The 17213-nt window shown below is 37.4% G+C and overlaps 2 protein-coding genes across 4 annotated transcripts in view; one reads left to right on the top strand and one right to left on the bottom strand.

Moving 5' to 3' along the window:
* The first annotated feature begins 2058 nt into the window (after positions 1 to 2058).
* Positions 2059 to 17213, top strand: part of LOC129569021 (irregular chiasm C-roughest protein-like) — a 112106-nt gene continuing 96951 nt past the window's right edge. Inside the window, exon 1 of one of the 2 annotated variants that reach the window (XM_055447402.1) lies at positions 2059 to 4425. The gene's annotated coding sequence lies outside the window, so the exon portion shown is untranslated. The remainder of the gene's footprint in view (positions 4426 to 17213) is intronic. The other variant, XM_055447404.1, reaches the window with a different exon arrangement.
* Positions 11225 to 15231, bottom strand: LOC129569023 (uncharacterized). 2 transcript variants are annotated; one of them, XM_055447407.1, is made up of 14 exons: positions 14979 to 15231; positions 14482 to 14611; positions 14238 to 14404; positions 13919 to 14118; positions 13730 to 13828; positions 13546 to 13659; positions 12961 to 13461; positions 12632 to 12844; positions 12425 to 12568; positions 12271 to 12351; positions 12019 to 12192; positions 11883 to 11954; positions 11751 to 11807; positions 11225 to 11662 (listed from the first exon to the last, which is right to left on the bottom strand). In XM_055447407.1, the coding sequence occupies exons 1-14, from the start codon at positions 15067 to 15069 to the stop codon at positions 11576 to 11578; spliced, it is 2130 nt and encodes a 709-aa protein (XP_055303382.1). In that variant the 5' UTR covers positions 15070 to 15231; the 3' UTR covers positions 11225 to 11575. The 2 variants fall into 2 exon arrangements, with proteins under 2 accessions (XP_055303382.1, XP_055303383.1); XM_055447408.1 differs by lacking the exons at positions 14238 to 14404; positions 14482 to 14611.

Raw genomic sequence — 17213 nt, 5'->3', positions numbered from 1 at the left:
CTCTCTCTCTCTCTCTCTCTCTCTCTCTCTCTCTCTCTCTCTCTCTCTCTACCACATATTACAATGTTCGACATGAATAATAAAAATGAAGTTTTGCGTCCCCGTAAAATCGGCGAACCACTTCGTTAAAACAAGAAGAAAATCGATATTTTTTTTGTAGAGATGCGGTTCTCTGTGCTGTGGCTAAAGAACTCACTTTTATATTAGTCGATTTCCTGGCGTCGACCCAAAGCTATTCGAAGAAATTCATTCAAATTTTCCCATTATGGCTTAACGCTGGTAAATGATCTGGTTTGGTGAATGATCTGGTGGTTCAAATTTTATCACATCATTTTTTTTTTCTCCTTTTCCGTTGGCGCTCATCGACAACGCATAAATATTGAATTGAAATTATCACATTTTTTTAAACGATTTTTGCCTTTGCGATCGCGCACGGACGCAATTAAGTCATAAAAATTGATGCATCGTTTAATTTGTTTTCGCAAATCGATGCTTTTAAGATTACATTGACTGAATTTGCATTTTGATGCTCATGCACAAATTCTCGCGATTCAAAATATTTGTGGCATGATAGCACTGGTATCTTAAGCGGACTCTCTTATCGATGTTTAATATTGTAAATTCGTAACGGCTTGATTATATTATAGCATTGGCATCAGACCCATTTCCGATTTTATGATCTTTTTTTTTCTTTGAATGGAGCAATCCCATTTCATTAGCACGGCATTTGTTTTATTTTCGATTGAAATATTCGGGCTGAATAAAAACAAAACGATTGGATTGAATTAGTGCAAATACATGTTTTCGGTTAATATTTTCTTTTCTCAGCTGTGGCGATTGAATAATGCCGACACATTTACACAACAAAACGTGACAAACTCCATCAATCGCTATTAAATGGTCGACGGCACAGCGGTCAATCTCAATTAGAGATGATTCAATGGGCCTAACATGAATTTCTGTTAAATTCCGGCAAAATGAGAGATCAGCGAAAAAATAAAATAAATGGAATTTTAATAGTTTATTAAGAAATTTGAGTCTATTCTTTTTCACTGATAACCGGATTAAAATCTTTCAGTAAAGCTAATCAAACAGCTTGCTTTCAATGGGATATTTCCACATCAAAATGCTTCGTCTGCGTTTGTCTTCCATTTTGGCCGATAAGATACGGAAGACGATCAGATCATGAATGGAAGCGTACGTTCCGATCACCAGTCTATTCTATTTGTGTGCTTTTATATCAGTTAAATTATGCCAAATATCAATTTGCGTAGAATTTTTTTTTTCTTCTAAAGGCTGGCGCAAGCCGAATCTAAAATTTATACACCGCTTCTTAATCTGAAATTGCTAATCGCGCATATTTCAATGCAAATATCCCAAAAGATATGCGGTGGGACAATAAAAAACCACTTTGGTTTTTAAGCTACGGTCAATTGTTTGCCTTGACTCTCGCATCGAAAATCATCATTTGGACCAAAGCATCCATTTGCAGATCGTCTCTCTATCGTTCTCGATGATGGTGACGATGCGGTAATGCGACAATGTGACGACGAACCAACCGAAATGAATATATCATCTATCGTAACATTCACTCACAGCTATCGAACACCTGAGCTCGTTATGTCCAAATCTTATCAATATTTGATGCTCAAAGTGTGTATTTTTTTAATATTTTCTTCGCTACTCTCTTCCGTGTTTCGCGGTTTGGACAAATCTCCCACTTCAGTTTCATATCTTGTTTGCCGTTCACAGTCACACAACTGTTTCTCGTTATGACGGTACGAAAGAATCGAATGGAAATAAACTTGAAAGTGTAAGAAATACATGGTCGAAACATTGCTCTTGTTGTGTCGACATTCGACACATACACACACTGGTTTCGTATCTCGTACAAAGCGATACGTTGAACCACTTTACGCGCTCCGACGAATGAAGATGTGAAAAGCGAACAAGCAAAAACAGCGGAAAAAAGAGAGAGCGCTCGACGCTGCTGAGATAATGCTGACTTCAGCGATGCGTATGTTTATTTTTGCTATTCAGTATCGACTAATCGTTCGGAGCACGCGCAGTTCAACGTCACGTTCATGTTGCATTTTTATGCGATACACACAAGCTTTTTATTCACTTCAATTTTCTGACCTCTTGTCAATTATTCTGCATTGATCATTGAGCAGGTGGATTTTTGTGTGGCAAATGGATTTGATTTGAATATTTGATGGTGAAATTTTTGTGCAAAGAATTTTCTCCTATAAAAAATATTTTGTACGTCGGAAGTGAGGCAAGTTTCAAATATTGATTGACTTTTCATCTAGTTTGATCATCAGCAATTGAAAGCTGATTGACACATTCATCGCTCGACGCTGAAAACGACCAACGAAACACATACAGTGAATTAAACGATGTGACTGGAGAAGTGTAATCCGTTAGTTTTTTTTCTCAACCCATTGCAAGCGAATAAAATCCTATTTGTTGCGGCATAATTACTGTTCATCAACCCGATTTTGCGAATTAAATTGCGTGTTATTGTGTTCAAATTACAAGAGAAGAAAAAAAGTTTTGAAACAATATTAAAAAAAAAAACGCTAGAAGAAAAGAGACTAACCGAGAGAACCGTGGCTAAAAAAGTGGTTGCGGGAAACTGCGGTGTAAAAAAGTGTTGACCCATAACCGGAGTGAAATAGGAAACAAAACGAATAATTAATGAAAAAGTAATTAAGTTGGAGAAGAAGCCTATAAATTGCGGAAAAAAAGGTCGGGCCAACGAGAGCAAGAAGAAAAAAGAATTCATATGAACAGTGAAGAGTAAAGAAAAGCAAATCTACTCGAATAGTAACCTTTTTCCGCTGGTGCATCCCGAGTGCAACGAAAATAGACAAAAATTCATAAGTGATATTTTTACGAGCATATATTTTGCGTCGAACAAAAAGCTCTTTTCAGCTTTTCATGTGTGTGTATGTAGAAAAAATGGGCATGCGTTTTACAATTTGTGTCCGATGTATGGCTGCTTAGTGTATTTCTGTTAAGCTGCTTAAACGATTACATTAGTGGAATAAAAATATTCACAATATGTTTATTTTTGTTTTTTAAATGTTCACAGTACGCGCTCATAAAATTTGTGTGTGTGTGTATATGATACAAACAATTTAGTGAACACTGAAACTGCATCGGGCTTAAAATACATTGAAGTGCTGCACATAAATGAATTATAAGACTGAAATTGAATAGAAAATGCCGAGCACTATTGCTGATTGTGACAAGTGGAATATGTTTAAATGAAATCATCCCCGTTACAGCAACTGAACAGAGTGCATATTAGAGAGTGAGCGAACGAGCGGGATGAGACTGAAAACCGAGTGAAGCGAATCAATTTTAAATTGCGAACGAAAATACATCCGAGCATTGGGCAATTAGCCGTGGAAAACTCTCATCATCATCGTAGTTGAGTGCTCATTTTGGTGTATAATGGTTTTTTTTATTCTGAAACGGGAAACATTTGCGTTGGATTCCTTTGACACCGCGTGTGAATTGAAATATTTGAAACAAATGTTTCAATGAAATAAAAGCGAATTATCCCCGATCTGCAATTGAAGTGAATGCGTGTGAGTGAGAGACCATCAAGTGCTCACATAAACTGGATTAACGGATTTTCATGTACTCGGTAAATTTCATCGCTCGACACACTGTGCTGAACCGTGCAAAAATATAAACTCAATAGAGAGATAGAGAAAATCCCGTTACGAAGAATTTTCCACCCATAGAATGATCGAATAACATTCGTTCCTTTTTTTTTCTATACACCACATTTTGTGTGCGTGTGTTGTGTGTGTGTTTTTTTTTAATTCAACATCAAACTGAAATTGATAAACGTGAACTGATATACAATTTATATTCAAATTGGGTTTTGCTTATTTTCGATACGAAAATACAACGATACAATAACGAACTGAATAGAAGGGAAGAAAAAAAATACCCAGAAATATCCACCGAGAATATTGAGACTGATTGGATTTTCTATGTTGCATTTGAATACATTTTCCTAGCAAAATTTCCATCAATGAATTTCTGAATGTATTTTATTATGGACAGAGATAGTTGTTGAATTTATCGCTTCGAGTATTATTATTGTGTTATGTGATTTGTCCGAAATTTTGGCCAAACAGAACCAAAACTAAACCGCATTCGATTCAACTCTTCATCAAACACCGACACACATACCCATACCCATACATTAAACAAAGTAATAAATTTCGATACGAACATATTGTGTGCATCAAGTGTTGTTATTTATCCAGAAGCATCCATTCAGCACCGATCGGATTGTACCGCCTGTTGACAGCCATTCATCACCATTTGGAATACAGCTACTGAACCCAACAACCATCGAACTACCGAATTAGTTCTATACATTTAATCACACATCTCTGGGTAAGCTACATGTTTTGGCAACATTTGCGTTTATTTATTTCCCATTCGATTACTGTTTGGCCATTGATTATTACCTTCCGGTGAGTTTGAAATTTGATGTTGCATTTGGAAATTCTTTGAATTCAAATGTTATACAAAGTTTTTTCTAGATTCGAATTTAAATTCAAATATCCACAAAATCTGATTTTATTGATTAAATTTCCTGGTAAAAACCTCTTTTGAGTACAAATAAATCACTTTTTTCGAGTCTCGTGTGGTTCTTTCTGACGATAGAACATTTCATTTTTTTCGCACAGTAAAAGATAGTTTTTCAATGAGTAATTAATCCAATGATTTTATATGCTTCATCTGTTAAGCCACACTTTCCGTATTTCAGGTTGTAAAACGCTATTGCTATTCCTGCTTTGTACCTTTCATTAACTCTCAGTTGGTGATCGAAGATAAAAGACTGGTTCTCTTCATTTTTTCATCGGAATCATTTCAATAAGAGAGTTTGATATCGTTGCAAATGCAAAATGGCTTTATCGCTTTGCCTTCATTTTTCTTGTGTCCATTCTGATTAAATTGCATCTAATTGAATTCTGTTCGTAGCAGCTTTCACATCTCGAACATGTGAATTGGATTTTGTAAATAAAGGAATGGAGGACACCAATCAAAGAATATCGATTAATAAAAGTCTCGATAATCGCATTTATGTATGCACATGATGAATTCTGATTCAATCATAAAATGATTCAACAATGTGTAGCAAACAAATCCATCTGATGATTAGATCATCAAAGGTACCATTGAAATAAAAATAGAGAGGAAGAGAGATAGCAGCTAACGACTCAATTAAAAGTGCATTTGAAAATAATAAATTACTTGTCATTATGGTGGTAATGGGTAAAATGTGCCGGTTAAAATGACCAAAAGCGTTTCCATTGGACCAGTGACACTGAAACAACTGAAACAAAGGAGGCTCAGCGACCATTTATCTTTCATCAAAATCATATTTATCACGATGCTTAATCAAATATTAATCAAGCGAATCGATGAATAAACGTTTTCGATTGCGACGTTCAATGGCGAACGACGAAAATAGCTATACGAACGGGCAAAAGGGAATAATGCGTATGTAAATCCCATATAAATTTGATTATGATATGCTGCATGACCGGATTAAAATTTAAAATTTGAAATTGACGTGAACCGCAATCAAAGCGCATTCACTTCGATTGGTCTTTGAAAAGCCATTTTCGATGCGATAATTGTGAAGAAACTCAAGTTCAAAAGGTTAATGCAATCACGTATTTTAATATTTGATAATAATAACCAAACGTGTTGACCACCTGGTAAACACTTGGTTTGTATGCATAATCACAGCCATGTTTGAGTCTCAATCGGATGGCTTACTTGACTCGTGCAGTAGCCGCATCTCAAGCAAATCCCAAACAATTTAATTATTGGCTGCAAACAAGCCGGAGCTTAGAAATGAGCAACAACACAACCGAATGTCATTCGGAACATTTGTCATTTTTAATACCTGCTCATCGAAATTGAATAAATTAAGCGTTTCCCAAACAAACTGGTCACACTGCGTGATGAAAAATGCGAAGATTTCGTGTTGTTTTCTTGTCTGTTGTGGGAAAATGCTTAATAATAATAAACTTTACTTTCTGTCGATGGCTCCATTATTTCGGGGATATTTCCCGTTTAATTTGAAGACTTATCGATCGAAACGATGATAATGACAAAGAAACCGCTTGATATCATCGTCCAAACCGAATTCCATGGGCGCATATGATTTTCATCGATTAATTTTCCGTAATCTTCATATTATGTGTCAATTTAGAATACATTTCGTTTCGTTTCAAACTCATTTACGTATGGCATAGATTCTTCCAGTGCTTCGAGTAAATGATAAAATCTCCAACACTTTGCAGATTTACGCATAGATCTTGAAAATGAAAGAAAAAAATGAGAATATGGCATTTGGGCCGAATGGAGAATGGTGAATGATGTGTTATGTGCTCAAAATTATGCAAAACTCATTTGTCGAAGCGAGAAACGTTTCTTACCTATTAAAATGTTATGCATATTCACACACACACACACACACACACATCCAACTTCCACGATGCGATCTGGTCTATTTGGAGCTGTGCAGTGAATGAGAAGCGACGGCAACAGCGGCCACGGCAGCGGCGACGAGCTAATTAGACGCTTGTTGAACTGAAATAAAAGCATGCATGTGCCGTTGCTTTGGTTTTGCTTCTCCACCACACTTTATAATGACTTGGAGAATAGTTAAACGCTTAAATTTGAAAACTTTAAAGTTTTCGGGTTTTCCACTGGTAAAATATATCATTTTCTTTGAGTGCTAACTTCTCGTTGCATGTCTCGGTTTTGAGATTTCCCATTGCAAGTCGTTTTTTTCTTCCGTTGGTTTGGTTTTGCAACTCGTGTAAATGCTTGAACTGGTCTTGCACTTGCCAAACTAATGATCAACTTCGAAAAGAAACATTATTGTTTTTCTTTTCCTCAGTACAATTTGAAATGCAGAAGGAGAAAAAAAATCGCAGAACAAACAAGAACATTCCACCGGTTTAATAATTTAAGTTTGCATGCATGTTATTATCGATTTTCTATTCCGACTACAACTCATCTGAATTGTGGATTGGCCAGCAAACGTGACTTGTGCAAATTCTATTTGCAACGAAACCTCTAAAATTACCAAACAATGCAAATACTACTTTAAATTGCACATTACCGCTTTCTGCCTGCTGTTTTCGACTCTTTTTTTTCGTTGCTTTTGCAGTGATTCAGTGATATAATTTTTATGATTTTACGTGAACAAAACAAAATGTTATGTTAGAAGCCTCAAAATGATCGATATGTTTTGAAACCGAGGTTAAACCGCAGAAAAATACACACTTTATGCTACAAGTGAAATGTAAACAATGGAATCAACATAGATAGAAAAAAAAAATTGAAAAAAAAACGGATAGAAATACTAGTGAATGCGCGGCAGCAGCGAGAGATATGAGTGCATTCAACGCAGCAAGTGCACCAGAAAAACCGTCGCAATCGTGCGAATTTATAAATTAATTAGCATTTGCTTGCGGTGAAAATGCCATTTTTGGTGTGGTTTTTTTTCGTTGTAGTTGGCTCGAAAAATGTTCTAGTTTTGCCGTATGATTTGAATAATGCACCATTGTGTTTGACGATGACGCACAAAAAAAATGGTTATGCATTTTAAATTCGTTCGGTGAACTTGCGAGAGAGTACGTTTTCTAACGGTGATAACCCATCGTATGTCACTGTAAATGGCTTCAAACGGCAACATCCATTCGCGGCAACTGAAACTGTACCTTCGAATGAAAAATAAGTTTGAAAGACTGATGACACGAAAAGCGGCATGCTTAAAAAATTGAATCTATTCTTAAGCCTCAAATAAAATCATTTGCGACGATGAATGGCATTGCTGAAGGAAAACCAGCATTTACACGAAAAATTGAAACGGAGATTTTTCCATCGTCGTCGTTGTTGTTGCAGCAGCAGCAGCAGTAGCAGCAGCAGCTTCCAGTCTGCGAATGGCATGTGTTGGGCAACTGGCAAATTATCATAAAAACAGACAAATTATTATGAAGAAAGAAATATACGATTTGTGCGCAATTTCGGTCGAATTGTGGTTTTTATGGCTTCAACTTGGTAATTCAATTGTACAGATGAAAATGCCGCTTGAGCGAGTGTGAGTTGCAGATAGAGCGAACGGGAGAGTCAAATGAATTGTACACCAAATGGTAGAACGAGAAAAAGTGCGAAAAGTGCGCCGCAAAGATGCATAAATTAAACAATGAGTGGGCGGTGTTTTTTTCTTTCTCTCTCTCTCTCCCCATACGATTTGCACATTTATTACATTCGACTTTGGCTTTAACGGAATCATTCCAAAAAAAAAAAACAAAACAGACAACGACTGCACTTCATTCGACGAATATCTCGTAAATATACGATTACGATCGCACCACAAATAAAACAACACAATAAACAAGAGCCTCACAAAAGAAATACCATATTGCACGCGTAAATTTACGCTGAACTTGTTTTTTTGTTGTTGTTTTGGACTCTCGTTTCGAGCCCAAAATTTCATATTCATAACAACTGATATTATCCCGTCGTGAGCTCGGACTTTATTTCATCACATATAAGTGTACACGCATGTATGCCAATTACGAGCGAATTTCGGTTGGATTGGCGTAAGGCAAGAGAGAGAGAGTGTGTATGCCTGTGCATGCGCCGCAATCAATTGAGTGGCGGCGTCCCGAATGGGGCGGTATTATTGAGCACTAAATTTGTTTTAATGATCGCCGCGTATCATGCGATAGCTGTATGTGGAATTAATGATCATGAATATGTTTTACTTAAAATCATTTGTCGCAGTGGCGGTGGAATTTATTTTGATGTGCATCGTTAAAAAAAAAGACAACCAAAAAAATGCAGCCCCACCAACTGTGCGCCTCTCGTTCTCGCTCACTTTGTTGAATGCTAATGAAATCATGTTTATCCGAAAGGAACGTGTTAATGAAATAAAAACGATGAACTTTTTTTTCGTCCATACTTATGAAAAGAACTGCACTAACTGACCACACCACAATATCGCAATAATGAACGTCTGAGTCGTCTTTTATTTTTTGTTCGTTTGTTTGTTTGTGAAAACTGCCAACTATTAACGGAATTTATTTAATTCTTATCGTCAATGTTTTTTATGAAACTAAAACATTTCGGATGCCAGTACAACGAGCAATTGTAATAAAATGCCACGGTTTATGGCCAATCAATAATTTTGACGTGGTGGAAATTGTCTCTTGATTGCCGCACAGGCATTCATTCGACATTAAAGTGAGATGTGATTATCGGTTGTGATTTTATACAATGGTTGGAAAATCATCGGTGGCAATGGTGATATGATTGCAGGAAATGCACTGTGGAATCGGGAATTTTGCCTGAGATTACAGCAGCAGCCTGGCATATGGTCTCTCCAATAAAATGATGAAATGCACGCGACTCCTGTTTGTACTGCCACATCGAATGGCCAAGCAAATGATGCTGGCTGCAATGTAAAGATTTGCTGCTCCGTTATTTTTCGTCATTTGGCCAATAATAAGACATGTGCATCTACATCTCCATACCGATGTGCAATAAAAACACACACACACAGTCCGCTCTAAGCGCACGAAGGAAGTAATTTAGAAATAATATAAAAATGTTTCTAAGTAATCTTTGTACGTTATACATAAATTGCATTCGTGCGAACCGGTTTGAACAGTTGGGGCCATTTGACAAATGGCATTGCGTTCTTCGTTCAGTTTGAGATGGTTGTGTTGTGCAAAACGTGTAAAATAATTAAATGTTCCAGTCATAAAGTCAACTGATAGCTGGTGATAATGGGCATTATTCTGCCCATAATCAATGTGTGTTCGTTGCTTAAGTTGTTGCCCGTGTACACAAACGACAACTTTGTACATGTGCCAATACGATTCGTACCATTTCCAAACCATTTCGAATTGCCAGCGCTTCACTTGATTTCAATGCGAAATTCTAAGCATTGAATGATGGCTTAGAAATGACATTTGAAATGTTTCATAGACGAATAACATATCTATATGTATCTGAATATAATTGACTGTTGCATCTGTGCGCATAGCGGACAAAGTGTTGATATCTTTGCATTGCAATCAATTAACAATCACTTGTGAACAGTTTTTCGCATTCAAACCGATTCTAACTCCGTTTCTTATCTTAAGTGTATAATTGCAGATTTGGCCTTTATTCACTGGAAGTAGCAATGCTTTTTTTTCTCTGTTCTGTTTTTGTTTTCATTTATTCCTCACTTCACGCCATCACTGCCATATACACAAACTATGATTAATTTATTGAACGTATCTACATATGAACAGAATTTTGACGCCGCTCTCATTTTTTTCCACTCTTCAATTCTCTTTTTTTTTGTGCTAGTTGCTTACAATTCATTCCAGTTTTGTTCTCAACGAGATTTCGAGCTCGAAAATTTCGTATGAAACGTCTTTGCAAGTCGCTTTGGATCAGTTTCAGTATACGTTAAAAAAAAAGAACCTTCAACGCTTTGTTTTGAACGTATGCTATTACACATTCACTCAGACGGAGCGTTCACCACATGTGTTTCTATGCCCCGTTCAGCTGTGTATCGATTCGATTCGTCTATTATCATACCGACCGACTCAAATGTATTTCATAATGGTATTTTTCGTTTCAATTTGGCTCCATTGCGCGAACGAAGTGGAATTACCTTCTCTTCCTTTTATGGATAAAACGAGCCTAACATTTTGCGGAGGCGATAGCCAGCAATTCTAAAAACCGCACCAAAAACAAAAACACAGACAATCACATGCGAATACCTAAACGTGCGCGTTATTTTGCCAAGACGAACTGCATTACATACCTGATAAATTGCAAACGCTTTGGGATTTTGATCATTTTTCATTTTATTTCATTTTGTTTTTATTCGATTCAAGTTTCGAGAAACAAACACTTATGTTATTGTTTCAATTTTTCACCGAGCTTGATGCAATGGCACAGCCAACCAACGCCTCCGAATGCACAGAATTATTCAGTGCGTTTCCATTAATTTGAGTATTCAATTACCATTTTGCAACGAACGCTTGTTGTTGACACTCTTTATTTCGATACACTTACCATCGCGCCGACGACCGGCGCCTTATATTTTAAATTGTAAATTCCATCGCATCAACGAATTGAAGAAAAAATATACATTTTGCAGTTTCATTTATTTTACCTCTTTATTTCGACTTCAGCGTTTTTTTTCCATATTTTTATTCGTTTTTTTTTCGGGGTAGAACAAAATGTTTTGTTGATAATGTTTGATCAATTGAGTCTTTTTCGATATGTTTCGATCGATTTTTGGATAAATAAACGTAATAATGAGAAAAAATGACAAAAAAAATCAAAGAATAAATGTAAAGAAAAAAGTTGAAAATGATAAGTATTGATGAAAATCCTCTTTTTTTCAAGTCTATCGAAAGACCTAAATAAGAAATTTGGTGTCTTCAGTGACGAAAAGCGCTGATTGCGCGAATGTTTTGACTTTGCGAATGTACGTTAGAATGAGTATCTAATCATCAAAACCGAAGTCTGCTAATTCGTCCAAATTGAACTCGCCCGCTCCAGTTCCACTGCGATTTTCGCTGAACGAGAGATCCTTCATTGGAAACAAAAAAAAGAAGAGCAAATCGATTGAAATAAGAACATTGATGCATGCAAAATAAGAATACCACGATTACACTTACACCAATGAATGATGCGTCGCCATCGAATGAGCTCGATTCGCCACGTTGTTCTCTTGCCTGAAAAACAAATGCGTACAAGTTGTTCAATCGTGTTTTTCGTATGAATAAAGTCTTTGCTTGGATTTTACATACCGAATTTGCTGGGTCGAAACCAGCATCGAACGAAAACTCGTCGAAATCAATGTTGTTACCAAATGTGGACATCTGAAAATTGGTGACAAAACAAATATGTTTTTGTTGGACAATTGAATTCAACTCAGTTACTCACATCATCATCGGTGTCGCTTCGGGATCGGTGAGAAAGTTCATTGACACCATGTCGAGCTGAGCGAGAAGAGTCTGTTTGTTCATTGGGCTTGTGAGTAGTTTCGTTGCCATCATGTGTGCGCTTCTTTGATGTACTTTCGACTGCAGAAGCTGTAGCCGGATTGACAGTCGTTTCCTTAAAATTGTAAACGGATAAATTTTTTTGCTTTGAACAATTCATTTGAATGGGCTTCATTTTCGTTTCATTACAAACCTTGGCGGTTGAAAACATTGACGACTGTTGGGGAGGAAAGTCCATACTGGAGAATGACTTGTCATCACCAATTCCGCGGAACTTTTTTTTTTTTGGTTTTAACAATTGAAATATTGTAACAGTGGTCGATATATTGAATTTAAATTTTACTCACTTGTTCATCGCTACGACCAGTGCGGTAATTGTGGTCACGTTGACCTGAGCGAGACATGCCTGGTTGTTCGTTTCGGCGATGTGTGTGTATACGCAATGTGCCCTCAACACTAGGTGGAGCAGAAGCTACAGTTGTAGCCGTTGCCTGAAAAATTTCCAACGAATAAATTCAAATAATTCAATGAAATGAGCTCATTTCACTCCAAACCTTGGCACTTGAAAACTTTGCTGGCGCTTTGGAAGCACTTTGACCGCTTGAGACTGAGAAACTGCCCGATCGGTTATCAGTGGTTTGATGGCGTGCATGTGTTTGAATTGGCGCAAATGCCGATGACTGATTCGAGTGACGTGATCGTTCATTCTCGCGATGCTGAACGTACAACTCCGATAAAACTTCACGTGGTGTAACGCCCGACTGTGACTACAAATAATGAATGGTTGATTGTGCATAATTGTTCGTCAAATTGTCCAATTGATATTTCAATTCCAAGAAAAAATGTCAAATAAAAAAAAACATCAATATTTTTTTCAACAAACCTGTGCAGTTGGCTGTGTGATCATACGCTTCTGTTCGGTTGGATATTCAATTTTCACCAAACTCAAAACGGGTTCAATGCGGCCACTTCGATTGCGTTCGGTTGAGCCAATTTCATTTTGCGGCAATTGACGCGCTGATTTTCGTGGCGATTCACGTTGTTCTTGTAGCAATTCATGTGGTGACTTTCGTGGCGGTTCGCGTGATGATGCACGGCTCGCGAATTGGCTACGATTCGATTCGTAGTGGGCTTTTTTGGCCGGCGACACTTGTTCGGGTCCACTTTCTTTGCGTTTGTGCGGAACAGGTGCCAATGGCGTAACGAACGTTGGCGCATTTGTGGCTTCGACCACATTTGATTCGTCAGAATGTTGTGAATGCTCTGGTCGCGCATAACTTGGATCATCTTGATCGGTCGGTTCATTTGGTGCGTGATTTGAAACGTTTTGGCTGTCAGCTTCTGTTGGTGAGCTGCTGCTGGTTTCATTTGGACCACTTGAATTCTGCAAGCAAATAACCCCATTGCTCAATATCTGATACAAAATCTTGAATTTCAATATTAAAACTTCCATTGGACCAATACTCACAGCTATTGCCAACAGCTGATCGATGTTTGGGCTCGATTCTTCGAAGCTATCGTCCATGATTTCAGGCAAATTTTCAACGACTTCCATTTTTTGCAAATGCAATGGTATCTCAGCCTGATTCGAAGAAAAAAAAATCAGCGGCTTCAGAATTAATGAATAAATTGACCGTTAAAAACATTTTTACCGTTAATTGTTCTGTAGCCGCTGTTGTGCTTGGCTGTACAATCGGCTGCTCTTCACTCGTTTCGGCAACTGGTGCAGTATCTTCTCCAAGTTCTGCCAACTGTAATGTTTTCCATTAAAAATGTACCGCAATTTAATTTCCGATTCTGTTGTTTCACAAATAGAGCACTCTTGCTGTCGTTTTACTTACGATTTGTTGTATCTCAGCTTCGTCATTGGCGATTTCGATTTCCAATTCACGAAAATTCGATTCGTACGATTCGAAAATTTGTTGGTTTTCTTTCTCGATTGCGTCAGTCTTTGCTTGTTCCGCAGCAAATTGACGATCGATTTCCTCGAGCTCTTTTTCGAGTAGTTCCAACCGTTTGCGTTTTGCATCCATGGCTCGGTCTATAAATCGAAAAGGAAAAACGAACAAAAAAAATTGAAAAGTCAAATGTTTGTCGGGCATTCCAAAAAATATTCTCTTTGGAATCAAAGAATTGAAGAAAAAAAAGCATTGTAATTACAATGGGGTAGTCGCATGAGTTCCGCTTCCAAACTAGCAATTCGCTTTTTGTGTCCATTTTCGCGTTTATTCGATAACTTTTGTCGATATCGGAGAATTTCTTCGACCGCACAATGAATATCTTGATGATATCCGGGGCCGACCAATGTACGCTCGAACTTCTTCATGCTGTGCAAAACAAAAATATGAATAATTTTTTTCGTCTGTGTTTTTTTCTTGTTTCGCGAAAAAGAAAAAAACATTACATTTTTTCGGTTTCGTCCATGTTGTGCGAGCATTGAGCAAAGAATTGTTGTAGCTTGTTCAATTCTTGCTGGTTGTCTTTTCCTCTTTCGAGTGCAGCTAACAAGTGTGGCGTTGAATTTCGTTCGATCGCTAGAAGATCATTTTCAATCAATATAAATGTGGAAACATTGGAATAACCAGACAACTGTGTGGCTAAGCAAAAATTCAAAGCCATTCCGAAAATTCAACTGTGCATGGTTTTCGCTCGAAACCAACTTATATCTGTCTAACGGATTTTTCTTTGACTCCCAAAATCACACTTTTTTTTCGCATGCAAATCGAATTAAAATCGGAAATCTCTTGCAATCGAGACGAAAAAAAAAAATATTTCTACATTTTTTGATCGCAACAGTTCAGAAAAAAAAAACTACAAATGAAAACCTTTCTGCCATTTTCGTGAAATCCTTTGTGTGATTCGAATAATGGAAAAATGGATCAACAATTATTTGTGTCTTACCTAAATCGAATTGCGCAACCATGATGTTATCATGAAGATTTTGCATTTCGTTTCTCAAACGTTGTATCTCCTCCATCTCTTCGTTTGCCATGATTACCGACTTTCACTTGTGTCTTGCTCGCTTTCAATTTCGTTTTCAATTAAATTGAATTTTTTTTTTCACATTGTCACTTTGACACTGGCTGTGATTTTCCTTCACTCGATCAAAACGTGTCTTCACTCGTTGAAACCAGAGCACCGAATGCGAAATGCTCGCCAGGATACGACTTAAAAATGTGCGCTGAGTAGCAACAAGTGGATATGCCTGCCGCTCGCACCAAATAACAGTGTGGCTATTTCATTCGCACACAATGAAATGTGTACCGTTTTCTTCGAATTGGCTACTGTGTGCAACACTCTCTCATTCACTCATTCACCCTTCAATCGGATATTGCACACTAAGCCGATTCCGCATCGGATCGGATTGCACGCGGCAACAGGCGACGAAAATGTGTTTCGGCCACACACAGTCAAGAAAGAGTTTCAAATGGCAGTGATTTTGTGTAAACGGAACAACATTCCAATCGAGCGTGTACCATGCATAGCCAACCCTGAGCAAATGAAGCGTGTTGCTTTGTATTGGTGTCACTGAACCAAATTCACATCGCCGCTATTGACTCGAGTAAAGCAAATGCGATTCCCGAAATTGGCGCGAATTGTGCACCATGCTCATAATTATCAACGGTTTACCGTTTGTTCTCATCAAATATAGGACGAAAAATTTCTAAATTTCTTTTTTTCACCCATTTTCATTCAAATATCTTACATGATCTTTTGTGGCTTATTGTGCAGCCTGTCTGCATTTGGCATTATTTGTACCGTTCTTAGCGATTTTAACAGCAAGAATCTATTCTTCTGCTGGAAAAAAAGGCAGACGAGAACCATTAGAACGATGCAAAAAGTTGTCGATTATGGCGATGGATGCGAATGTATGCACGTTTTTAATTGAATCTAATTCGTTGTGAAACACTTTGCACTTTTTTTCTATTACAGTTGCCAAGCAAAACAATGGAAGCAACCCGAAGAATGAGCTCAGATTTTTACCACGGTGATAAATGCACATTTCGAAGCGTGGTATGTTTATGTTCATGTCTATGCTGCTCTGAAGCTACGCTTCGAATAGTTTCGAATTAATGAGATGAATTATGAATCAGAAACACTCTCTGCATGAGGTCGAATATTGCTTGGCTTTAGGTTTATGACTTTTTTTTTCGTTGTTGTCGTCACGCATTGGTGACGATATACACACATTCGACATTTTTGTGTGTGGAATTTCAATATATCGATTTTGGTCGGCACTTTGAAACACCAAATCGAAAAAAATCAACAGATGAAGAAAAGAACACGCGCATAAACAAAACGTAAACAATTTAATTGAGTTCCATGTTATTTAGATGGTGTACGTGTTTATAGACGCTGGCATACTATTTTGGCTAAACAAACAATTTGATATCCAATCATGGCAATGGCTTCATAAAATGGACAAAACTCAGAGATTTTTTTTTTCAGCCCGACACTGAAAATTGTGGCTGGCTCATTAGAGTTCTTTTTTGTTAAGTGTTTGATCGATTTTGTCGAGCGTTTGTTTTAAAAGCGTCGATTGGAATTGTGACTGAAAAATGTGGTTAGATGTTTTGTGACCGTATTTGGTAAACGAAACACCTAATAATGCTTTTGCCACCTCGTTCACTTTCATATCGATCTTTTCACGCAAACGCTCTCTTCACCCAAGCAACGCGTAATTTATGGTTCGATTTTCACAACGGGAAACCCATTCGAAACCATAACAAAACGGCATCCGCGCTCTCGTCACTCATACCAATCGAGGCACAACTTTGAAACAACTGGTCTCTTGTTTGTGATCGAGTCCGCATGCAACAGACAAACGGTTCCTTTTGAGGTGCCATTTGTGATTGCTTCTTGTTCGAAAGAGAATCGAATCCATTTAGCCTAATTTAACAACAAAAGTGAATCGCACATTTTTGCTCAACACATTTCTGGATAAAGAGTTAACCTTTCGCAAGAGTGCCTTTGCCTATGGAATTTTGGTTGGGCTGGGTTTTTTTCTGGCAAAGAAATAGCTGTAAAAATTCGATAAATGCACACAGGTGGTGACTTTCGCTTAACTTAATGTTCGGTTCACTCGACTATCAACTCTCTTTTCTGTCGGTGTAACATTTGCAATGATATCATTTA

Source organism: Sitodiplosis mosellana, unplaced genomic scaffold, assembly GCF_009176505.1.
Source record: "Sitodiplosis mosellana isolate CC-2019 unplaced genomic scaffold, AAFC_SMos_1.0 Smas_scaffold_30, whole genome shotgun sequence".
NCBI lineage: Eukaryota > Metazoa > Arthropoda > Insecta > Diptera > Cecidomyiidae > Sitodiplosis > Sitodiplosis mosellana.
Note: the sequence above shows the minus strand (reverse complement) of the source record. Positions and strands in the feature narration are given on the sequence as shown.